We start from the raw sequence: 26,966 nt of genomic DNA on the forward strand, positions 1-26,966 counted from the left end.
TCCAGAGATTCACCAGAAGCAAACGGCCTGCCCCCACCCCCAGCCAAAACTGGAGTCATAACAGCAAGAAGCAGTTCAGAGTCCCACAAAACCAGCAAGGACAGACTCTGCAAGTAGCCAATACCATGAAGAAAGGCAGGCATTCTGAGAAGAAGAGAAGCAGCAAACAGCTGAAAATAGCAGCTGAGAGTTCATGGGCTACCATCCAGGGTGACTAAAAAAGGTGGAGAGAACCACAAAAGCTCAAGGAACCTAGGGACTCCATAGGGCCCTGGGCTCTGGAGCTAGAACTCAGGCTACTGGCAATTGATGCTTTGAGCACAGAGTTCTAAGTCTCCACCTTTGAGCACCTATAGCAATAGGCCTTCAGCGTTGAAAGCTTGGAATCATAAGAAACTGCTAGTTCTGGAAGGCTAGCTTATGACTTCCTCAGATTAAAGGGTATGCATGTGTGTGTGAATGTGTGCACACACACACACACACACACACACAGAGCCAACAATTCCTCATCTCCCCCCCCCCACCTCAGGTAGATTCTCACTCTAGCCCAGGCTGAGCTGGAATTCACTCTGTAGTCTGAGGCTGGCCTCTCACTCACAGCGACCCACCTACCTCAGCCTCCCAGTGGTCAGAGTTCAGGAACCAGAAATAACATTCAGAAGACAACATCTGAGAGCATCCCAGTTAAGTCAAGTTCACTGATTTTGGCTGATTTGTAACATCATGTGTAAAACCACTTTCCATGTGTAAAACCACTTTCAAGTAGAGATGTTAAATAAGATTGTGTACCTGCTATACTTTTAAAAATAATTTAAAGATGAATGCATAGGTGTTATGAAATTTTCCTCTCTTACATAACAAAATTAGTCTAAGTATTTTCTAGGGCTGTTGTTTTAGTGTTATCAAGCAATTGTCACATAAAATTATTTAAAACATTCCTGCCATTTTGTGTTTACAAATCTATTTTCTTAACCAAACAACCTTTCAATTTTTTTTTTTTTTCTATTTGTGACTTAGTTAAAAGTATAACTGATAGAGTCAAGGAAAAGAACGGAGATGGTTTTCATTTTCAAGGGCTTTTTTTTTTCTCCTTTTTGGAATTCTGAAAGTTGTGCCTTTCTTTGATTGAGGATATTCTCAGTACAAGTTCAATTAATAACTGTAATAGATGGATGTGCCAAAGGGTAATGAAATGTGAATGTTCATGATTTCTCTGTCAGCTTCTGACCTCTTGCGCTTGGCTTTCACAGGAGACAGCACAGGCATTAGAAGCAGCTGCAAAAATCATGGCAGAGAAAAATGAACTTGAACCTGATGAAGAGGCATCACTTTCTTTTAAAGCTAAATGGCTGGAGGAGGAATTAAATATACTTGGCCTAAGCATCGGCTACAGATCCCAAGTCCTGCAAACTTATGTGGCATTTCTGCAGTCATCCGAGAAGGTGCAGTCAGTGGCCTGCTGTATCAGGGTGGTCTCTGCCCCGCTCCCACCTTCTATAGAGACACTAACCCCACCCAGGTTCAGGGCTTTATGTGCATGCACTTAGCCTGGCTGCAGGCTGACCATTCTAGAGGAAGCCCGTGCTAAGTGTGTGGATGTCTCAGGCACTCACTGTGTCTTTCTCCATGTCGTTCCTACACCATCTGCCATTTCTGACTTCTTGGCCTTTGAAAAGCATGGTTGGCAGCCATAAGGATTGTTATAGTCCACGCGAGAGAATTACAGACCCCCACGCTTTTTGAAAGCAATTGAGAGTCCTTTCTATTCAGCTGGTGACCGAGAAGGGCTCACGCCTGAAAGTACTCTGGGCGAAGAAGCTCAAGGGTATAGCGTTTTTAAAGGCAAAACACCATGAAATCACAATGACATGGGTGACAGATGCAGGTCAGGGTATTTTTCAGAACTACAGACATTTCACTCCTTATCCTGGAGTTATCTTGAGTTTAGACACCTGGGTCACACTCAGGGTTATGGGAAGCTCTGAGAGTGTTAGGAATGCAGACATGGCCCTCCCAAGGAGTAAGGTAGTTTGCAATTGAAAGGTGCCCTATTTTAGCTTAGCTATTTCATTTCCCCAATAAATGAAGTCAGGGCCTAATTAGGATAGGATGGCCTTACTTTAGCTATTTCAGGATTATGTTGCTAATGTGAATTATTATTTAGAATTGGATGGCCCTTTTTCTTCAAGGTATCACATAAAGTCTCAAGAGAGTTGTTTCACTCAATAATGTAAACGTGTATATATATTTGCTACATGTTTTACCTGTCCTACAGATACTAACAATAACCTAAATATGGCACAAAATTATTATAAAAATACCTTCTAAAACATGGTTCTCTAAATACTAAGAAATTACTGTGGTTCATTTAAAATATACACAGTTAGGGCTGGAGAGATGGCTTAGCAGTTAAGCGCTTGCCTGTGAAGCCTAAGGACCCCGGTTCGAGGCTCGGTTCCCCAGGTCCCACGTTAGCCAGATGCACAAGGGGGCACATGCGTCTGGAGTTCGTTTGCAGAGGCTGGAGGCCCTGGCGCGCCCATTCTCTCTCTCTCTCCCTCTATCTGTCTTTCTCTCTGTGTCTGTCGCTCTCAAATAAATAAAAATTAAAAAAAATAAATAAAATAATAATAAAATACACACAGTTGGAAAATACAGGCGATTGGTTCAAATCTGTCATGTTTGATGCCTTGTCACATTACCTCTCCAAGCGTTTTCTGCAGTTTTATTTTTGACATGGTTATAGTGCACACCTCTAGTAGTCCCTCGACTTCACCAGGACTTTTATCTCTCAGAGGAAAGTTTCGTGAGGGTGACAACATTTATAGGAAAGTCTTGGCTCTTCAATTCATTTTCTCTGGTCCTGGTGTACCCTACCCACTCTGCTGTCCAGAGAGACAGCTGCTGGTTGAATGGGAGCTAATTCCATTCAAGAGTAAAGTCATCTAGTCATGTAGAATGCTCAATTTTTGTTTCCTTGTCTCTGCTCTCCTGTGGTAGTTTGAACATAAGTGGCCCAATTGCCTCAGGTAGTTTTGATTAAGCTTCCTACTTAGTCTCCAGCAGGTGGATCCCTGCTAGAGGAGGAGTTTCACTAGGAAGTGGATCTTGAGTTCATTTATAAGCTGCTTGCTGGTATAGGATGTTGTCTCTCTCCTATGGATGTATGAATGCATGATGAAGTGAGCCAGCTTCTTCTGCCATGATGAAACTTTCCCTTAAAATTCTAAGCCTGAAATGAACCCTTTCCTCCCATAAGCTGCTGCTGGCTAGCTGTTTGTCCCAGCAAGAAGAAGTAAGTGCAACACCACTTAATGCCCTTACCTCCACCTCTGCCTTCTATCACTGTACTGACCATCCACATCTCATCTATACAGTCTGACATCTTGAGGAACCCACATCAAATCCTTGGAAATCCTTAGGTGCCCACTGTGTCCTTTTCCACATCGTTCCTCCACCATCAATCATTTATGGCTTCTTTTTAGTTTTTGGACCTGAACACTCATGATTTATGACAGGCAGAATTATACTGCTAGTGAACATTTTTTCAGGGCTTTATGGAAGAGGAGCAACAATGCTTTCTACTAAAGTGTACCTTTCTTGGCATCACAACAAGCATCCACTGCCATGGCCCACTCTGGCCTTTCAGTCTAGGCGTCTTTGCAGGGCTGGAGACTTACTTTACAAACAACCCATTCTCGGAACACCCTGGAGTCCTCCATCTTCCCTGTCCTCACTAAATCTCTTTCCTGCCTTGGAAACTTTTCCACTCTTCTCATTGTGGCACTGGTGCCTGTCTGTCACTCCCCTGCGCCTCCCCCTCCCCCCTTTTTATATCTCCAGCTCATAGCTACTCATTCCCATCCTACCCCAACTCTCCTTCTACTCACCCAGAGGAACCTTGGCAGTTCCCAGCACTTGATCATCCCCACAGCGCTTTGTTGACTCAGCTTCTCTGTCCAAGAGTACAGATGTCCTACAGAGAATGACACATTCGGGCTGGCTAGCACAGTTACTAATTTATGGGTCTCTGTCTCATCTGGGACCCCATATGTTCCCTTATTGGCTCATATTTTCTTGTGACTCTCAAGTACCTTGCCCTAGTTTCCGTCTTAAATTGTAGCTGATGTCCTTATTTATACCTCATATATTAATGGAATATTGAAAGGCCTTTCAGCCATCAGCCATCCAGCTCTCTTGGATCCAGTAAAGTCATGTCCCACCTTGATCAATCATCAGCCCTTCCTTCTGCAGCTATAACTAACCATCTTCTACTTGCCTTCCATCCATTCCTTCTGTGTGTAGTCTGCAGTTGTCAATAAGCAGTCTTGTTCTTACCAAGGCTTCCACTGCCATCTGCCTCACTTCACATGCAAACTCTTGGAAAGAGAACATGGCATTCCCTGCCTTCAGCCATGTGCCCCACAGTCTTCATCTCCTGCAGTTCAGTGTGCTCCCTTGTCAACCCCGCCATGTATGGGCTCTTCATGTCACTGAAAATGCTCTTGTGAGCTACCTACCATGATCAAAGGAAATGCACTTTCAGCCCTCTGCCTGCTTGAATTTATTTGACCTTGTTACCTACTCTCTCCTTTTCTTTGGCATTAAAAATGAGACAATTTATTAATTATTCATTACAATTTACCTCATAAATCCAATTGTTATCAATGAAATTATTTTTAGTGTTTCTTAAGTTGTATAACCATAATGGCTCTCCAGTTTTAATATGGCCTCAGCTCCCCTAAAAGGCCCCCAAGGAGTATTTTTATTCATTTCGGATTTTAACTTCTTTTCCAATTCATCTTTTAATGAGCCCTGTGCTCTTCATTCCTGATTTTATTTTATTCATTTATTTTTAAATCATTTATTTATCTATTTATTAGAGAGAGGGGAAGGGGGAGAGGAAGAGGCAGAGAGAGAGAATTCACACAGCAGGGCCTCCAGCCACTGCAAATGAACACCAGACCCATCAAACACCTTGTGCATCTAGCTTACATGAGTACTAGAGGATCAAACCTGGGTCCCTAGGCTTTGCAGGCAAGTGCCTTAACTGCTAAGCCATCTCTCCAGTCCTTACACTGAGTCTTTACATTTCTGTTTATGTTGTTGAATGTTGGCCCCTTTGTATAAATGAGGGAAAAGGAGGCTGTGAGAAGTTAGGTATGTACTATCAAAGCATCTTGTAAACCTCAACCGAAGGTGGATCACCAGTCTCCATCCCCTTTTTGTTTTTTGTTTTGGTCTTTTGTTTTTCCTGTTTCAAAGGCTATGCTCTCCTATACCTTTTCATTGCCACAATTTCAGGGATTTCTGAAATGTTCCTTGCCATTTGCACTCGGGTTTTGTGGGTTCAGGTCCCCATCACCCGTCATCTAGCATAATGAAGCTATCTTCTGCCTGCTCACACTTCCTCCAGTAAGTTCCCCTTCCATTGTCTTCCTGTCTTTCATAGAAGTGGGGTGAAAATTCATGCCATAGCAAACCTCATCCTCCTGAGATTCAAGTGATTTTGCACATGTGATGAGTGGAGCAGTTGCCAGTTACTTTTATGGCAGATGGGCAAAAAGATTAATGTTTATCATTCATACACTGCAAAAAAAATAGTACAGATTTAAACAAATCCCTATAAAGCACTATGCTCACATTCAAGGAGCGGTTTTGGAATGGGGAGGAAAAGTGGATGAATTAAATCTTATGCTTTGAGAATTGCACATAACTGAATGCTACCATTTTGACATCCAGCTTGTAGTGTCTGACCCTATTGAAGCCTTGTGACTGCCATGCTGGTTCTGAGTCACTGTGGTGACTATCAGTTGTGTCAAACTAATGAGGATATGTCACAGCTAGGTTGGTTACAGTCAAATACAAAACAAGGTTAAACTCATTGATCAGCTTTATCCCAGCACTATTTCCTTTGTAGCCTCATTGGTTCCACTCAGCCTGAGCCTCCACCATAATGACATCACTTACTGTCACCTAAAGCAGCAGCACTTGTACTCGTGGGCTTTTACATCTGATGTTCTTTCGGTCTCAGCCTTCTTTCCTCCCTCCCGTCCCCTGACAGATCCTGAAGACACACGTAAAGCATTTTCTTGGGACATTCTTTCTTGCTCACTTAGTATAGAGCTGTTGATATATCTTCCAGTCCCCATAGCACTGTGTGCATGTGCACACTTTTCCTTCTGTTACTTATTGATTTCTTTCTCCCAGAACTATCTTTAGGTATCCAAGGAAATACTGAATTCTTGTGGAGTGTATTAGAAGGCTTCATGGAGGAGGAGGAGGAGGTAGCATGTCAATGAGTTCATGAAGGGTAATGAGACGAGAGCAGCAGAGCTCAAGGAACAAGCACTGACAAACAGAGACCTGAAGAACAGGAGACAGAAATTAGAAGTGAAGCCCTGTTTCTGACAGCTATTCATGGTCTCTCATGTTTAAATATTTATTTATTTATTTACTTACTTGAGAGAGAGAGATTGAGAATGGGCATGCCAGAGCCTCTAGTAACTACAAACAAACTCCAAATGCATGTGACACTTTGTGCATCTGGCTTATGCATGTACTGGGGAATCATACCAGGGTTCGTAGGAATCTCAGGCAAGTACCTTAACTGCTAATCCACCTCTCCAGACCCCACAGTCTCTCATTTAAAATTAAGAGTGTTGTGCAATCTGGAGCTGAGAAGATAGCTCAGTGGGTAAAGAATGAGGATGTGATTTCTAGACGTAGTACCCACCTAAGAGTTCTGGACAGGGTGATGGTATGAGCCTGTAATCTCAGCACTGGCAAGGTAGAGGCAAGTGGATCCCAGAAGCTCTCTGCCCAGCTAGTTAAGTTCAATTGGTGAATTCCAAACCAGTGGGAGACTTTCTCAACTAGAAGTGAACAGTGTACCTATGGACAATAACTGATGCCCTCTGGCCTCCACACATGTGCCTGAGCATTCTACACCCAATTATGCCCATACACGTACATGCACACATGCTTGCAGGCCACACACACACACACACACACACACACAGAAAAGAGAATAATGTTAAAATCTTTGGCTGGGTGTGGTGGCACACACCTTTAATCCCAGCACTCAGGAGGCAGAGGTAGGAGGATTGCTGTGAGTTCAAAGCCACCCTGAGACTACATAGTGAATTCCAGGTCAGCCTGAGCTAGGGTGAGACCCTACCTTGAAAAAAAAAATCTTTGAAATATAGTGACTATTGCCTAAAATCTCTTACTTTGTTTTGATTGCTTTTATTAGTTATGGAGTCCAACTACTCACTATTATTCAAAATAAATAAAATGTTAGTTTGTGTCTAATGCTTTCTACTAATTGTATATCACTTCACTACTCTAGTTATACATTTGACTTTTATGTTAACTCTGCTTGGTATAATAATTTAAAATGATTGAGTACTGCTAACATTGGATAGCAAAAGCAAATATATAGTTCTAAGAAGGCAAAGTTATAAGTTTTAAGCTTAGCTCATGTATAATATGAATATTTACTTAGAACATCACTATTTGTACTCTCTTGCTCTGGTTCACCACTAATAAGAATTGTGATATGCTAAGTATACTTTTTTCTGATTTTTATTCCTTGATTCTATATGTAAGGCTTTTCTTTCAATTATGAAACTTATTTTCAAATAGAATTTCCTGATATTTGTAAAAAATTGTCCCAATTGCAAAATATACATAGACATACTTTTGACTATAATAAGTACATATTATTAGTAATAAACTTGTCAATGCAAGTTACTGCTAAGTAGAAGTCTTGTTTGTCAGTAATCTATATAGTTTGTTTTTCCTTCAGTGAATCAACAATATCCCATAGATATTTAAAGAACCCTGAAGGTGTAGTCTCAAGTTAATTTTATATAAGCTTTTACTGGCATTTAGTGTTCTTATTTAATAGATAATCTGGGTTCTTACCTCTCATTTCTTTCTCCTGTATCAGGTGGAGGAACAGCTTCAGAGCCTAAAGGAATTTTATCAACTGGAAATTCCTCAGAAGGGAGAGAATGGTGCTGAAGTCCAGCATTGGAAGGACTCAACTGAGAAGCAGTGGCAGCTATTTTTAAAACAGAGTTTTTCAGCCCAAGACCTAGGGCTTGAGTTCCTTCATTTAATAAGTATGGTAAGAATGACATTAAGTAAGTCACACTTCCTGCAAGGATTATTTATCAAAGTCTAAATCATGAATTTAAGTTTCAACTGTGTATTAATCAGCAGTGTTGGCTTACAGATGTCTTTTTAGCTTATTCAACCTAGACCAGTTGTGAATCCCAACATTCATAGGCCTTCTGGATTCAGGGCCCTTGTAATTTATAACAAGGAACTTTGAAGAAGAAAGCATGATTCTAATCAAATATGGCATCTTATTATAATGTCCTCAGAAATTCACCCCAAGTTCTGTTTTCTTTTTTTCTTTTTTATTTTATTTTTATTTTTTAAGGCAGAGTCTCATTCCAGCCCAGGATAACCTGGAACTCACTCTGAAGTCCCAGGCTGGCCTCGAATTTGTAGACATCCTCTTACCTCAGCTTCCTGAGGGCTGGTCCTATGGAGCCCATTTAGTTCCGAGTTTTATGGAGACCACTGACAAGGTTCCTTCCAAAATTTCCAGTGACTGAAGATCTCTATAATGAACTTTAATTTTTAAAATGTCTTCTTAATTTGGTAGATATCCTAATAGTGAAATTGCATTGTATTAGCATACCTTAAGCCCTGGTTGTCCTGAGTTACATAAGTAAAATACCCCATCCACCTCTGACTCATATGAAATTCCGTGCAGAATTCTTCAAAGGGTGTTAATTCATCACTCCATCAGTGCCATATTTTTTGGACAATGGTGTTGTTGCTACAAAACTTTTGTTTGTGCATGTGTGTGTGAGTAATGTGAAATGTGTGTGATGTGCTATGTGTGATGTACGTACCTGTGTGCCCTTTCAATGCCTCATGCACCTAGCTGGGGCAGAGGGTGCTCGCCTCAGTGGCCAGAGCAGAAAAGAACAGAGCAATTGGTGTCCCCCTCCATCACTCTTCTGCCCATTCTTATTTTGATCTGAAGTCTCCTACTGCTATGAGTGATTCCCTGGTCTTTGCTCCCCTTTTAAGAAACTGAGGTTATGGATGTGCATGACCACTCCCACATTTTACATGGGATCTGGAGAGTCAAACACAGGCAGTTTCAAGCCCCCCTCAGGCCCTTGCATAAGGAGCGCACATAACCACTAAGCCATCTCTGCAGCTCTATTTTCTCTTTTAATATTAAACAAATATGTCTTCATATCTGGCCCTAATCCTCATGAGCTCTGCAGGGACAAATAGATATTCATAGCTAATTTCTCTTATACATGCAATTCCTTCCAACACTGAAAATAGTTGCTGTGTCTAAAATAAGTGTTTTCTGCAGCCAAACATAAAAAATCTATCGTTTATGACATAGCTTACCTTCCCTGTTCATTTTGACCTGCTTTGCCAAAGTCTTCAACCATTTGTTAAAAATCATTCATGAAACAAATAAATAAGTAAAGGACAGCTGTAGAAGAGAGGTCAGCATACTAGACATCATTTTTTTGTGCTTGAAATGTAAGCTGATGCTAATATTTTAGCAGGAGCACTGATGGACCCTTTTATTACAATACTATTTGGCTAGTCTCTCCCATGTTTTATCCATGTTGGCCATGTATCATTGTCATTGAGAACTAGTATATGTCTATACTTACTTGATTTCATATGGCCTTCATCCATGATCCCACCTTGTTAAACTAATTGAATCTCTCTACACCATTAGCTATTTATTAGGGATTAATTCTATAGCTTTATCAAGTAAACCTCCTGTAGCTGTAATTCTTGGATAAAAGTGCCTAGCAAGGCAGACTGTTCTTAACTTGTTAGGTAATCTGCTGATTAACCAGACTGTGTGAACAATCATGGATGTTCCCAACATAATTTAATTTAGTCACTACTTCATGATTTTTTTCCTTTAAGTCCATAATGGGAAACTTTCTCAAATAAGAGGCTCAAGAGAAGTCCCATATATCCTAAGTCCTATGAATCACACAGTGTTATTGGGTAAAAAAAAAAAAAAAAAAAGTGCCTACAGATCAAGCCCTTCTTCATAAGTGCTTGGAAGTAAGCAGTTTATTTCACTGGTTTATACTGTGAAATTTACCTGTCTATAACTTGTATAATCTACCCTTTCCCTACTTTTGAAAATCAGAGCAGTTCTGTTCTCTAATTTTCTAGACCATTTTGTTTCTGCCTAGTTTCAAAGATAACTAGCATTCGCTATTTTCTTGGTCTCTGGAGTGTTATTGATCTGAGTCTAGAGACAGAAGTCATTCATCAGTCAGGCTCTAACTCTCTCATCTACACTGACTTATAATAATCTCTTTATTTTCTTTGCTTCATTTTTTGTTTGTTGAAGGACTTACTGTTAAGCTTATGTGGAAATAGAATATTCATTAAATAATTTGGAAAATATGTATTAAGTAATTGGCTTTTGTTCCTATATCATATCGTTGTTCTATTGGAAGAAATGCTAAGTTATTTTTCACTTCGAACATTATCTCTCTCTGTCTTCTATCCTTTACATATTTGCTTGGCATACATTTTAGTCCCATTCTCATTGCTGGAATAAAGCACTGGACCAAAAGAAGCTGGTGATGATGACAGGAGACAGCATAGCATGAAGACAGGCTGGACATCACCTCCACCATAGCAGGAGAGTGAGCCAAGCTCTGGCAAGGAGGAACTGGTTATAACACCCCAAAGCCTGCCCTCAACACCACACTTCCTCTAGCAAGGCTCCACCTTCAAATTTCCATCAGCTGAGAATCAAGCATTCAGAAGACATGAGTTTATGAAGTACACATAATTAAACTACCACATTATGTCCTTGGACCTCATAAACTGATGACCATCCATAAAATGCAATGCATTCAGTCCCACTTTTAAGTTCCCATGTGTTTTTTTAAAATTTTTTATTTATTATAAAGAAAGGGAGAAAGAGAAAATGGACAAGCCAGGGCCTTTCAGCCACTGTGAATGAACTCCAGATGCATATACTCCCTTGTGAGCATGCATGGCATCACACATTTGCATCACTGCCTTGTCTGGCTTTATGTGGGAACTGGCCCATATATATATATGTATATGTGTATATATATGTATGTGTGTGTATATATATATATATATATATATATATATATATATATATATATATGTGTGTGTGTGTGTGTGTGTGTGTGTGTGTGTGTGTGTGTGTGTGTGTATGATGTATGTATGTATATATATATATATATATATATATATATATATATATATATATATAATTCTACACTTTATTCTGTAAAAAGTACTTCACTTAGTAGTACTTTGGTGCAAGATTCTTTAACATTTGTGGAAGATGTGTAATATACAGAAAACTACTAGTAAGTTTGTCAAAGACATCTACAAAACTATGTTCCTCACACTTTCACACATCATATACAGAACTATAAAATCTGCCAGAGTAGAAAGTTCTTGGAATTTCTTAATGCACTAGAAAGTCAAAAGAAAGCATTTTACACAGATGATGTTTAAGCATTCTGGCGCAAGTAGTGCTTTGTGTTACTAAATTGCAACATACCTACCAACACACAGAGGGTGTTTGAGAGCAAGGGAAGGAGACAGTGGCACCAGTCCTTTACATTTCACTTGATCCTGAGGACGAGCAAGCCTCTGTGATAATTCATCCTGCTCCGCAGAAGCAACACTTGTGCCAGCAGAACCTGTCTGACCCGGTGGTGGTTCCAGGTTGAGGCCATTTCCTGAAGCAGCATGTCCATTTGGTTTTGTGGTTGGTTGTTAGGGCAATTGTGCTACTCATTGTATCTTCCATTTGTTGTGTCTGAACATCCAGTGTTTCAAACTGATGTTCAAATTTGCCCGTCAAGGCAGAAAGAAATCTTCTCAAGATTCATCGTCCTCAATGTAGCGTCCGCAGATGTAACTGCGCCTGCCATGGATTTTGTTCCCTTCCCCATTGATTCTGCAATTGGAACTCTGGCTGCCACATCTTCAACCCTGGCACTCATTCTCAGGAAATGGATTGCTTGGTTTTTCTGGCTGATTGCATTAGCAGCGTGTATTCTCATACCTTCTGTATTTCCTTTCTGAATAGCCTTTTTAATTTTTTGCCTTTTCAGCCTTTTCTCCTTTATCACATTTTTTGGCATTCTTATTAAGTTCTTTGGCAGCAAACTACAAGTTAAATAAGTGTTTCTCCATATTACACATGGCTCCATGAGACCACGGAGTGCAGGGAGGCAGAGCCCGGGCCAGGGGTACCAGCTGTTCACGGGACATACCCAGTCCCAATGACCTGGCCAACTCATGGTAGAGGTAGAAATCCCCCCCCCTTTTTATTTTCTTTGTTTAAAGTCAATCCCAACACTATTCAAATATCTCCATAGTCTCTTAAAATCTCTTAACTATGAGCTGTAAAACCAAAACACATAATGGCACAGAGTAAACATATATACTGCAAAATATGGCATTGCAAGGAAAGATTGAAAAGAGCCTACAGTACTGCAAGGAATCTCTTAGCCCGAGGTTTCAAATCATTCCACATATCAGTTCCAAAATGCCAAAAGTCACACAATCATGTTTCCAGCAGCTGCGACCCCACTTTCTACGGTATCAATTTTCCTTTTATAGTGACCTTCTTATTGGTGGGACAAAGCACATGACCAAAGCAGCTGATGGGAAGAAAGTTTTTATTTTTAGATTACAGTCTTGAGGGGAGGCTCCATGATGGCAGGAAAAAGCAGGGCATGAGCAGAGAAGCCAGACATTGCTTCCTTGCCAACAGTAGGTGGAAAACAATAGCAGGAATATGAGCCATCTAACACTGGAAAGTTTGGGATTAATAAAACTCAAGGTCCACTTTCAGCAACACACCTCCTCCAGCAAGGCTCCACCTCCCAAGTGGCCATCAGGTAGGAAACAAGTATACAAAACACATGAGTTTCTAAGACCATCTGATCCAAACCACCACAGCATAGTATAACTTCTTCCATCTCTTGATTGGATGTTTTTAATTTATCTTTAAAAAGGAATTCAGGAGCCAGGCATGGTGGTGCACGCCTTTAATCCCAGCACTTGGGAGGCAGAGGTAGGAGGATTGCCATGAGTTCAAGGCCACCCTGAGATGACAGAGTTAATTCCAGGTCAGCCTGGACCAGAGTGAGACCCTACCTCAAAAAACCAAAAAAAAAAAAAAAAAGGAATTCAGCTTTGTATTAACCGTCTTAAATTAATTAACTCATTTCATAAATTTTCCTTGTTGGCGAATTTTTATCCAGGGCCAGGAATTACATACAAATAATTTGAGAAACTCTCAATAATTTTGTCTTTGTCTAGAATGGGTTTCCCTTCTATCTCCAAATGGGCATTGGTGGGAGCTCACTTAAGATGATCAGAAGCTAGAAGTTCAAGCCTGCTTGTAGGAGTCCTGAAGAAGTTAGTTATGTCTAAGCAAACTTGAGATATTATGAGAGTGAAACCTTTATGTAGAACTCCAGGAAATTGTGTGTGTTTTACCACTACACTTGATAGCCAATCTTGATATCATAGTCACTGCTACTTTAAAGTCTTTGGCATTGTCATGGGACAAGGTTTTTTTGTTGATAAACAATTTAAGTCTATGTAGCAATTTTCACTGATTTACTGACATTATGAGACATGAAACTCTTGCTAAAACATTTTGGGGCTAGAGATATGGCTCAGTAGTTAAATCACTTGCTTGCAAAGCCTGATGATTCAGGTTCAAATCCCCAGTACCCATGTAAAGCCAGATGCACAAAGTGTCACACATGTGTGGAGTTCATTTGAAGTGGCAAGAGGCCCTGGCACTGCCCATATTCTTTCTCTCTCTACCCTTTTCTGCCTTTCTCTTGCTCACTACCATATCTCCCTGCTTGCAAATAAATAACAAATAAAAAATTGATTAAAAAATTTTCTTTTTCTTCATATCTATTGGCCCATACCTTTTTAAAGCAATCATTGTGCAATGTGGTGAGCCATTTGGCTTTGGAAATGAGGAAGGCTGTTGGGATGCTAGATTGGCTGAAAAGGGGGAAGGCAGCTGGAACACTTGATTGGCTGTTCTGCCTGGGGTGTATTGTTGTTGCTGATATTTTCAAGCTTGAAATTGAATTTTTTTTTTAGTTCATCTGAAAATCATCAGGATCAGATTAATTGACTTATGCCATATTTCTGGCAGATGAACATGCCAATTTATTAATTTCCATGGATGAATTTAAAAAAAATACTATCCAGGACAGGCTTCCTTGTTACCAAGTTATCTGGAAAGCAAGACATCAGAAATCATTCATTGTGCATGACTATAAATGAAAAATGGGTAATTTTGTGTCAATTTAGACTGGATTATCACAAAATTTACCATGCTCTATGCAGAGGTAAAATGAGCACTTTGTTTACTAAGCAGACGGCAGGAAAATTATTTAATCTTCCGGAAGTGAACAGAATACTTACTCTGCCAAATACTAAATCACTTCTCTTAGTTGCTGCTGGCTAAACATCAAACCCTACAATAGCTGGCTTTTCTAGATCTAGTTTAGACCATCATACCTTTATTACCATGATTATAGTTGTCATGGACAAATTATAATTTCCAGTGTATATTAATTATAAAATATCTCACATTTTAATGGTTTCTTAATAATATGTAAAAGATAAGATACACTTACCTTAGTTATAGCATTTTAAAATACAATTTAGAATTATTCTCACTATAGTCATCTCATATGCTTTGTTTATTTGATGGTATCAATCACAATTACAGAGTATACCCTATTACTCTTAGTGTGTTTAAGCACTCAGTACCTGAGGTCCAAGCAAAAGTATAGTTTTGAGAACCTAATTGTGACTGTGCTCAAGGAAGTAAGGCTTGTCCGGATGTCACAACTGAGTTTTGCCTTGGTGTGATAAATACTTGCCATGTAAAATAGTTGTATGCAAAAAAAATTGTATCTCTTAGGAAAGAAAGTCATTACATGGATTATTAATTGACAGGCAAAAGAGGACGAGATAGTAAATGTGAAAAATGAAATGCATGTTGTGGAGAATATTATGAAAAATCAGATGACTGGAAGGGAAGAACTTAGTCGCCTTCGAATGACATGGCACCTTAGAGCCACTGAAGACAAGCCTGTGAGACAGCAGTGGGGAGCATTACAAGAGAGGCTTAAACAGGTAAAACAACAGGCTTGGATTCTCCAAGTAGTAGAATGTTTGCTTAGCATGCACAAGGCCCTGGGTTTGTTTATTTTATTTATTTATTTATTTATTTTTTTGAGGTAAGGTCTTGTTCTAGCCCAGGCAGAAGTGGCATTCACTATATAGCCTCAGGGTGGCCTCAAACTCATAGAGATACTTCTATCTCTGCTTCCCAAGTGCTGGGATTAAAGGTGTGCTCCACCATGTCCGGCAGGCCCTGGGTTTAAATGGTAAGTGGCTAGTGGAATAAGCTAGGCACAGCCATGGAAATATCATGTACTTTCACTTGCAGTGCCTGTAACCGAATTCACAGAGGGCAGAATAAATGCTACCAGGGGATCCAGAGAGGAAAAGAGGAAATTGGGAGCAGTTTAAAGGGTACAGAGTATTTGCTTAGGTGATGAAAGCATTCTAGTGATGACCAGTGGAGATGGCTGCCCAGTGATGTAAGTGTATTGATGCTACTAAATCGTATACTTAGCATAGTAAGATGCATGAATTTTGTTGTGTGTTACCATGATCAAAGCAAACAAAGGAGAGAGAACATGAGCCGTGCATTGTTAGAGCCATGCTAGACATTGTGATTTTCAGAGTAGAAAAGTTTAATGGCACAGCAGGTCACCACCAGAAGGATCAGTACATATTGGCTAGAGTGGCCCAAGAAAGCAAATCCATAATTTTCAATGTTTATTTCAGACAACTCACAACTTAAAACTTCTTCAGGAAGCACTCATGTCTGTGTCTGCACTTGACCTGGGAGGGAGCCTCCAGACCATCTTAGATCTTCAGAGAAAGTGGAACGGGATGAAGCCTCAGCTCCAGGTGGGGAAATAGACGGGTAGATTTTGGGGACTGGAAACATTTTCAAAAACTCTCTAGTTTGAGTTTACCTAATTAATTTGTACAGTCTGGTGATATTCTATTTTTTGTTCTTTGTCAAAAGCATTGTTTGTCAAGAAATCCATCACAACAACATATTTTCTTATTGTTTTTCTGAATTTGACACAAATATCCAAGATGTATGCTTTGCAAGTATGAGAAATTGAGTTCAATCACCAGAACCCATGTTAAAAATAAAATAAAAGCTGAGCATGGTGGTGGTACCTGCTTTGATCCCAGTGCTTGGGAGGCAGAGAGAGGCAGAGTCCTGTGGCTCACTGGCTAGCTAATCTGGCCTAATTGCCAAGTGGATGATGATACCTGAGACAAATGAAGCAACAGATTTGATATACACACATACACACACAAACACACACATGCATGCATCCACATACACACATACACATATGGATATACATACATGGACACAAAATTTTCAAGCTACAAAATTCCCTTAATATATTTTCAACTTAGACTAATTTATATCACTAAGTTAATTACTCATGTATTTATCATATAGTTACTATTTTCTTAGCTTTTTTAAATTGAGGCATCTCAGACTAGGATGTGTTACCTCGGACTATAGGCTCTACAGCCCTTGGTCCCTCAACTCACCGCTGTGTGATGTCATTATCCCCGCCAACTAGCATTGAACTTCCATGTTGCCCTCCCCAGGATTTTTGCTATGCTCCTTATTGGCCTTCCCAGGAAGCCCTCTGAGTATGAGAGCTAATGGCATGAGTCACAGGCCCTTTACTGTGACTGCTGAGACCCCTTCCCATGACCCCTGCCACTCCTTGACACAACTACCCAAAAAGGTTGACAGTTCCATTACCCTCTCCCTGGATTTATTTATTTACTTTGTTTTGTTGAGACAGGATGTCAAGGCTGGCCTCCAATTATTATGAGCCAAGGATGACCTTGAAATCCTGGTCCTCCTGCTGCTACCTCTCAAGTTCTGGGATTACAGTTCTGTGCCACTAGATCTTTGAGAGTTTTGGTTACAAAATCAATATGCTTTTATCTGTCACTACTTCATATGCATTCACTTTAAAGACTCCCAAATCACATCAGTGGAGATTCCTTAAGAAAATTTCAAATGGGAAAGTGTGGGGGTGGGGAGGGAGGGAATTACCATGGGATATATTTTATAATCATGGAAAATGTTAATAAAAATTTTTAAAAAATTATATAAAAAAAAGAAAATGTCTAATAGGTTCCTTCAAGACAAAACACATAAACCATTGCATTCACTACACAGTATGTATATCACAATGATCTACAACAAACTCTCAATCATATGACCAGCCAATGTCAGGATCTTGGCTGCACCTTATGTTATGCACATATCTATATTCCCTTGGGGGTGCACATTTTTGCATATGTGTAAGTTCTAACTTAGAACCACAGCCAAGCTTACTTAGCTCCGTCACTGTGACGTGAATGTACTTGTTGCCCAGATGCTCAATTTGAACTTGAAGACCTTATGTAAGTCAGAGTTTTGAAAATAATCTCTTTACCCTGCAGCACTTCCATTGCCTTTTCGTTTGATACAAGATCCACTCCTGAGATCACAGTAGCATCCTCTCTAAGTTGTCTGCTCTTTTCAAGCTCTGTTCCCGAATCTGGATTCCTATGTGGGACATTTGAGCTATCCCGGCTTTATCCCCACTCCATGTGCTGGCTATTTGTGGATTTTGGCATGACTGCTTTGAAAGCGCATATCTCCTATGTCATTCAGCTGGAGATCCATTCCGATCATTCCTTTAGCATGTAGCACAAGTAATTCCCCTGATATACTTTTATATTTATATTCTCTTGGTGTTCTGACCATACCACCTAATTCTAGTCAGTATTAAATATCAGAGCTAATCACAGGACTTCATTAAAAAATCTCAAGTACATTATTTAACAGATGATGGGGATATTTAGTGTATTGTAAAAAAAAACCACACAACTTTCCATGTCACTACCTACTTTTGAAAACATTTCTTTTTGTATTCATCATAAAGTTCTGAGAAGGAGAGAACAAATTTTCCCTTGCATCAAGCACAATGTGGTTTGGAGGAAGTCATGGTAAGTATCTGTTAAATTGTTCATTATAAAATAAAACACGACAGCTAGCTTTATTGTATTGTTTTCAAATCCTTTTTTAGCAACTACACGATGAGGTGCAGTGTATCATGAAAGAATGGGAAAAACTAGATGGTAAGGGAGCACCTGTGAAGGAGAAGTCTCAACAACTGAAGGACATGATTCACCTCCATCACAGACAGACAGAGCAAAGCCAGGATTACCAGGAGATCCTGGACAAAACAGTCCAGTTCCATCAAGTCAAGGAAGAAGTAAGACTTACCATGGGTATCTAAAAGAGCCTGGGCTTGGGCTGTGCCCATTCTCTCTCCCTCTACCTGTCTTTCTCTCTGTGTCTGTTGCTCTCAAATAAATAAATAAATAATTTAAAAAAAAAGAGCCTGGGCTTTACACTATGAAATTAAAGTTTAATTATTATGGATCCAAATTGCTTTGTTTGTTTGTTTGTTTGTTTGTTCTTGATTATTTTTCAAGGTAGAGTCTCACTTTAGCCCAGGCTGACGTGGATTTGACTCTGTAGTCTCAGGATGGCCTCAAACTCATGGCGATCCTCCTACCGCTGCCTCCCAAGTGCTGGGATTAAAGGTGTGTGCTACCATGCCCAGCCTCACCATACTTTTAAGATACACACTTTTCAAAAATTTCCAGGCAAACCCAGCATCTTTGTGTCCCTCAAAGATTGTACACACATTACTGAGACCAAGACATGGCTCTCAAGGTACCACTTCTTGGTATGTCTTTCTCTTCCTCCCTGTGATAACAGCCCTGTACCTTCCTCCACAATCCTACTTCACTTGGAGTGATTGATTCTTTTGCTAAATTCCTAGAACACTCATTGTCAACTACCAATTTTTTCAGTAAAAGTACATTTGTCCCACAATTGAAATGTTAGCTCTTTAATGACAGAAACAAACCTCAATTTTTTTTTGTATCTGAAGTATGTACTATCATGGAATGCTCAATAAATATTGTTGGTTGGTTGCTTTGTTCATGAAACTTCATAGGTATTAGCTTCGATTAGCATAAACTTGATTTTATATTGTACTGATATTCCTTTAGAATCGCATTTGCTCAGATCACAGACCTGTACCTTTCTAAGATGTTGGGTTATGGCTCAAAACAGCATTTTCTTCCTTCATAGAACTAAAAATATCAGCCATTTAGTGTTATCTTGCTAGAGTTTTAGCATAGCAACATGTATCCAGCCATAACCCCAATGATGATGGATGGGCTGTGTAGGATTTTAAAAATCTAAACAAGGGTCTGGAAAAATGGTGCAGCAGGTAAAGCACTTGACTATAAATCCTAATGACCAAGGTTCAATTCCCCAGTACCCACATAAAGCCAGATACACAAAGCGATACATTCAGCTGGAGTTCATCTGCAACAGCTGAAGGCCCTGGCATGACCATTCTGTTTGTCTCCTCCCTCTCTCTCTCTCTCTCTCTCTCTCTCTCATTGCAGATAAATAAATTTAAAAAAATTTTTAAATATAATCGAGGATTATTATAGAAAATAGCCGAAAAGGCAGTGTTCATATGCAACCCAGGCTAATTGTTAATGTCCTAAATTTAGGTGATGCATCTCATCAAGTCAAGAAAACTGGAGTTTTTAGAAGAGCTCAAGGAACTGGGAGATGTTCAGAAAGCGCAGATGTGCCTCAATTACTGTCAGGACAAGCGGGCACATGTTGACCATCTCTGTCGTCTGGCTCTTGCGTTAGGAATGGGCATCATCTCTTCAGTGCAGAGGCCTGTGAGTATCATCATCGCTATCCAATGCTTGCCAGGCACTGACTGCCATATGAGAGAAAACATCTGCATGTATACCACATGTCATCACATTGTGACTTCTAGACATAAGTTGATTAAGCAATACTATGAAAGTTAGCTTTACTTATTTCTTCTTATTTGTATGACTACTGGAAATCATTGACTTAAGTTTCTGGCTCTTGTTACATTTCCTCTGGACAGTGTCACTTTATTCCTGGAGACATAGAAGTCCACTGGAGCCTAGAGGGCACCCAGAGCTGCAGCTTTACTTCAGAGGAGATGGGGCTAAAGTCTAAAGATGCTGGCTGACATCCTCTGGCTCTGACCAGTATTCTCAGTCTGGTTGTTGAATCTGCTTTATGCCACTGGTCGGATTCAACAGGGGAAACTAGGAAACTCAAAGAAAAGGAAGTATTACCATTAGATTAGATTTTCATAACTAATGCAATTCTGATGTTTTAAACCCGTTCTGATGTTTTAAAATTCTCCAAGTTCCTGATTTGTTTATTAAAAATATTTAATTTATTTATTTAAGAGATGGGGGAACAGATAGAGAAAATGGGCACACCAGGGCCTCTATCCCTGGCAAACGAACTCCAGACATATGAGCCACCTTGTGCATCTAGCTTACATGGGTACTGGGGAATTGAACCTGGGTACTTAGGCTTCACAGGCAAGTGCCTTAACTGCTAAACCATATCTCCAGCCCCAAGTTCCTAATTTGAAGGTAAATAAAGATTTGTTTCATTGATTTATTCCATCAATATTTATAACATAAATGAAATCAGAGAAGCCATTTTATTTAAATAACCACTAAGTTCTATATACTAGAGCAAATCTAAAGTCTCTATTTTTAAATTGAAAGGCAGAAATATGAGAGTTTTAAAATTTATTTATTTATACATGTATGTGTTGTAGGGGTAGGGTGAGGGGAGGGCCAGGGCCTCTTGCCACTGCAAACGCTAGATGCTTCCACCACCAACCTTTGCAAGCAATCACCTTTAACCTCTGAACCCTGGAAATGTAAGATTTTTGTTGTTGTTGTTGTTGCTTTTAGTAGAATCTACTCCTGCTAGGAAAAAGTTTCCTTTTCAAAGAATTATATTTTGTTAGTAAATTTGTTTTTAAAGGGAAAGCAGGATGTGTCACTTGGCATGGCTAGTGTACATTGTTCTTCAACCCTCTTCTGGCCTTGGCCCCAGCCCCCCTCTGTGCTAGACAGAGACTGCGGCACTTGCATAATGAACCTGAGGTTAAACTCACGTTGACGTGAAAATTACAGTGCTGAGACAGAATGCATCTAGTGCATATTTTATGTCATTTGAAGTAAAAATTATACCTTATAATGAATGATGAGGAGTTGGGTATGATGAGCAAATCTTCAAAAATGGAGCTACAAGAGTGGAAATGTCTATTCCATAATGTTGAGTGTCTGGCTTCTTTCTTGAATAATTATGCTTGAATACATTTAGGTAAAACAAATTAGGACTCATTCCATCTTTTGAAGTCGTTAGTGAGGTTCATGATGCAGGTAAATAGCAAGCAATTGTGGTGTGTTTTCTGTTCCTTTTATTATTTTTACTATCTTTCATCTTCAGAATTGCTCTAATATTTCTGCAAAGAACCTGCAACAGCAGCTGGAGGCCCTGCAGGTGGCCAGCATGAACTGGCATGCTGAAATCAGGGAGTCCGAAGAGGTCCTGTCCCAGATCCTGGAGTACAGCACCACAAGAGATGAGATCAGTGAGGTGGGGGCCTTGTGAACAGACGCACTGCACCCAGAGCGTGTGTCTCAGCATCCATACGTATGTGTGCATGGTTGCACTCCCCACACCAACACACAGGGAGTGAACTGGAAGACTTCCATCTTACCCACATTCATTAAATCTCAGAAGACTAAACCGAGGGCACTGGAGGTTTGAGTAAACTTCAAGTTCCCGGTGTGTTGAAGTCAGGATGGTGTCAGTGCATAAAACATGTAGAATGCATCATTATAGGTTTGGATTTTAGTTGTCGCTACATTTGCTGTGGAAGGATGGTTCTTTTTGCTTTTATTCTTTGGGCACAGAGGATGGAGATTTCTCTCCTCACGTACCATTGACTCATGGCCAAGGGGGTGATGAGAGCAAGAAACAGGCTCTTTGCTTCAGAGGCTACCAAGCATTTTCTCCAAAGTCAGGTGGCTGGCTTGAAGTTGACTCAAGTGGCTTTTTCTAGCAAAAGAGCTCTTAGTGAGAAGGAAGGGCAAGTAGAAGTGCTCCTTCATGTCCATCACGGGGTGACCCCAGCTCTTCTCCCAAGCCATGGCCCACTTTCAGCCCACACCTCCAGCTAGGTTTCTACTGGCTTCCCAGTGGTGGACAACATAGGGGCCTTCCATCCATGGGCTTGTTGAAGGGAAAAAACCACAAATCAGGATTCTTAAGTGGGAATTGATAACGACATGGGGGTTATGATAGTTCTACATTTTTTTCCATTTGAAGCAAAATGTTTCTGAGTCCATTCAGCCATATCCACTAGGGAAAGGATAGGGAAGAGGTTGGCTAACCATCTGGAACTTTTGATTCATACCCATTTTGGATAATCTGGGTTTGGCAAGAATAAAAAAAAAATCATTGTGCAGCATTAAAGCATGGTTTAAAGGATGAGTACTTAAGCATTAATGGTGATCTAACACTGCAGTAGCCCTTTTAAGGTCATGCTTTTGCAGCCCACAGGCAGGTGTGGGAGGGAAAGTGAGAGGGTAGATCAGGAGTAACTGGTGGGACCCAGTTTGATAGATAGGAAGCAGGAAGACGCATCTTTAAGAGCTTTCACTCCACGTGGCTCCAGCACAGCTGGGCTTCTGTTATTCATAGTCTGTGCTAGAGACAGGTAACTTTCAGCTTTAGCCCACAGTGTCGTCTGTCCTCTAGAGAAGGGACTTGTCTCTGTGGCTCCTATCCTGCAGCTCACACTTCCAGGAGGACTTGTTAAAGACAACAACCAGAGCTGCTTGGTCTTCACACAGCTATAAAATTTGGATTCATGGCCATAGAAACATCTTTCTTCAAGACGACTGTCTTCTTTTTCCTCTTTTTCTTCTTCCCTGACTGCCTCTCTCTTTCTCTTCATTTCCCTTCTCATTTTCTATATCTTTGTCTGGCCAAAAATCAGTCTTTCTGCAGTGGTGGCTCAGCTGAATTTATTGAGAACACAAGGGGAGTGGGCTGAGGGTGTCCCCAGCCCCGTTCTGGCTTAGTTTTTATGTCCCTGAAGAGCTGTGGTGTTAGTGGAGCTGGGTGCCCTTGTTCAGGCCTTTCCGGCAGAAGTTCTATTTACAGAGGCTGCCTTGTGATAAACTTCTACTTGGAGGCAGCCAGGGGAGATGACAGATGACAGATGGCACTTCCAGTCATTGTAGGGATGCACTAGGATTGTCTGTACCATATCAGGAATGAGCACCCAGACACACGTGGGTTTGACTTATGAGTCAGATTTCACTTTAACACACTCTTCAGTGTGAGAGAGAATGCGTTTGCTTCTACTTCAGACCCAACTAATCTTTGATGGAAATTATATTTACTTTTAAAGGACCCATGAACACCATGGGTTCTTTTCACTTATTTTTGTTCTTTAAAGACACAGTAGGTGTCAGAGTGTAGTGTCCACATGCTGGTCTTTCCAAACAAAATTTAATGAGAAAATAATCTCAAGGAACATATCAGTGCCCCTTAGTAAAATAAAGATATTTGTATTCTAGTCTGTTTTGTGAATATCAGAATAAAATCAGTTTCCATGGTGGTAATAATATTTGGCAAACATCATTACATTATTATTAGTGTTTAAATATAGGTACTTAGAACATTATATAAAATGAAAAGCAGGCTGTCATTTTTCTGGTATAAATAAATCATGCATCCTGTCAGGAAGCTGAACTACACATAGAACTTAATTTTTTAAAATTTGATTTTTAGTTATTTACCTTATGATAATTTTACACATATAAACAATGTATTTTGCATTTGATTTTTTAAAGTTGATCTTAAAACACATTGTTTTCCTTTTAGTGTTCTTACAGGACTTCTAGAGGTCTCACAGTTGCCGAGATGTAATAGAAATCTGCATTTTTTTTTTTAGATGAAGAAACTGTGGTGTATGTTTTGGTTTTCACTACAGCAGTGTGCCAGAGGACTACAGAGTTTCTGCAAACAGTCTTTATGGGGTCAATTTTGGACCAGAGATTCATTTATGGCACACTAACATGCTTGGTACTTGTTTTATTTAGAATCCATCATCCTCATGATGCCGTTCCATCCAATCGCTGCACGATTTGATGATAAACTGGTTTCCTCTATGCCTTTTACCTCTGTTCCAGTTTTCTAACATATCTATTATAAGATATGCATCTAGTACCCAATGTTTTTGATTACTTCAAGACAAAGTTCTGTGAGTTTTTTTTTCTTTTTAGTATCCTGAAGATAATTTATATAATCTCCACTGAAAGTCCTGGTACTTCAAGGCAAAATAATGAAAACTGCACTAAATGTCATTTTTAAAAATAGGTCATGATTTTCCATAAAGATACATAATAATGTTTTGTAGTTTTATTATCTTTGGGTAAATATTTTTTCTAACTTTATACTAAGACATAGGAAATTATAAGACTTCATTTTCTTCACATTTATCCACTAAAATCACATCTGTCAAACTGTCAGATTTTATGACATTTTTCACCCATTTCACACAAAGATATGTTTGCATGCATAAATGTTGAGCATTGCTGTACAGTATACCTTCTTTCTGGCTACATGAGTAAGTTAATACACAAAACATTCTATACATTTACACTGCCACATTACATGCAGAGAAATACCTTTACTTACCCATTGTTTACATCTGCCTTTAGAAGTGCAATAAGTAATGATGAACTTGTTTTCTTCTTACAACCTGACCCCAAAATTACCTTATACTTACATGATATATTAATGTAGATTTATACCCAGAAGCTCACATTATGTGTCATAAAGTTGCTTTGCTGAAAAGAGTATCAATGTCAGAATCAGGCTGGCTTCTATTTCCTCTAAAACATAGTTTTCTACAAAGAAGTTTTCAGACGATTGCATTACTTTGTCTTGAAAAATCTGCAATGTAGCAACCTCTTGCCTATCATGAAGTTTGGAGGAAGGACTCAGAATATTTATACCATATACTGGATTCTGTCAATTTGGATGAATTTGTCATCTGAGTTCCAGAATCACAAGGTGACTTGAAGCAGGAGATCAGGGGGAGGAATGGTGCTGCTGTGTATGCACATCAATGCAATTTGTACCTCCTGCCTACATAGCACTCCCCCACTGACACCATGACCATGGGAAAACATCCACAGGCAGGGCAAGGCACAGCAAAATTTTGAATAGAGAACCAGCCACCCCTCAGGGCAGAACTGTGAGAAAGTACAGAAAATAATTATTGTCCAGGTTTGTGGCTCATACTCATTATTTAAAAAATCCTAAATCATGTTCATTTAATGAATGTTTAATTTGACTACTTTATGCCAATCCACAAGACTACAAATGTCTATAGAGAACTGAGCGACTAGAGGAGGTTAAACCCCACATAGTGCTTCACAGCCATGGCCATTTGTTTATCAGATACCACCCTCACTGCATTTGGATGGCATTTGTAAGTTATAATTTGTTCAGATAAAATGTCTCCTGTGGATTAAAATTTAAGTGTTTAACATCTGCAAAATGAGCCTTTAGAATCTTCCAAAGAGTAGAATGCTGAAGTTTAAAGCTATAGTTACCATATCTAAACAGAAAAAAATAAAACTTAATGGAAATATCATAAAACACAGACTACAGAATGGATAAAAAGATTTATCACGGAGACTTTCTGCCACCTACAAGTTGAAAAGGAACAGCTGTCTTTACTTCACGAGTGGTTCCACTTTCTGCTGCTGTAGTCTGGCCTTCACCAGGGGAAGGCGTACTGTGGATTCTGGTGGAAGAAGGCAAAAGAAGGCGTGTCTTTCATTCTGTCCAGCATCTAGACTAAGGCCCATGCCATTAATATTTGTTTTGAATCATACGGATTAAATTTTGAGTCTTGGAAAATTCTCATTTCAAATTTAAGCAACCCTTGGAAATGATAACAGTACAGCTTTCTCTTATTGAAGATAATCATTGGAAAACTTTTAAAAGATTTTTTTCTGGAATGGACACATTGCACTGAAGGATAAGAAACAAAGGTCCTGAAGTAGATGCTAAACAAAATGAAAACTGATTGCACATGTTGTCTTCTTGCTACGTAGGTCCAAATTATGCCACAGTTCTAATGAACAGCTTTCTTAATAAACGCTGTTTTGGTTTTACAATGCCCTGTTTCCATCATACCCTTGGCCTTGTGAGCAAAAGACCTACATAGACTACGTTCTTGTGAGAACTGCTTCCACCAGCTTAGTCAAGACTAAGAATAGCACGCTGGCCCAGCATGCTACATGCCTCTTTCCCTTTGCTTCCAAAGTAAGTTTTTTCCATTCCTAACCTTGAATGGCTACAGCTCACTAGAAAATAATCATTCTGTTAAATTCAAAAGAATTTATAGTTTTAAAATATTACATTTTTTAAATTAAAGCGATGTAAACATATCTGATTCCATGGAAACAAGGAGGAGCTAAGCATGTGGAAAGATAAGAATATCAAATTATTCACTGCAAAAAATTCCCTTAAGACATAAAGATAATTTATTATCCATATGAATTATAGCCTTTAAGCATTCTAGTATGGTAAACTTTGCTTGCCCCAAGCTTCCTTGTTCGGGGCTGTTTTCATGTTCAAGTTGAGCCGTTGCCTTTGCCATCTCCATTCCCCATTGTTGACAAGCTAGCTAAAGTTAGAAACAGCTGCATGAACAATGATATCAGAGCCAAGCAATCGTGGCACTCAGTTCCTT

General features: G+C 39.6%; 1 protein-coding gene and 1 pseudogene across 1 annotated transcript in view; one reads left to right on the forward strand and one right to left on the reverse strand.

The window, feature by feature from the left end:
* The window catches only part of Ccdc141 (coiled-coil domain containing 141), a 197,855-nt gene that overhangs the window by 142,688 nt on the left and 28,201 nt on the right, over positions 1–26,966 (forward strand). Inside the window, exons 11-17 of the mRNA XM_004660290.2 lie at positions 1,251–1,442; positions 7,955–8,134; positions 15,082–15,261; positions 15,982–16,107; positions 18,321–18,509; positions 19,834–20,013; positions 21,629–21,778. Coding sequence (XP_004660347.2) covers positions 1,251–1,442; positions 7,955–8,134; positions 15,082–15,261; positions 15,982–16,107; positions 18,321–18,509; positions 19,834–20,013; positions 21,629–21,778 — 1,197 coding nt within the window. The remainder of the gene's footprint in view (positions 1–1,250; positions 1,443–7,954; positions 8,135–15,081; positions 15,262–15,981; positions 16,108–18,320; positions 18,510–19,833; positions 20,014–21,628; positions 21,779–26,966) is intronic.
* On the reverse strand, positions 11,617–12,282 carry LOC105944128 (annotated as a pseudogene).

Source organism: Jaculus jaculus, chromosome 4 (assembly GCF_020740685.1).
Source record: "Jaculus jaculus isolate mJacJac1 chromosome 4, mJacJac1.mat.Y.cur, whole genome shotgun sequence".
In the NCBI taxonomy this organism is placed as follows: domain Eukaryota; kingdom Metazoa; phylum Chordata; class Mammalia; order Rodentia; family Dipodidae; genus Jaculus; species Jaculus jaculus.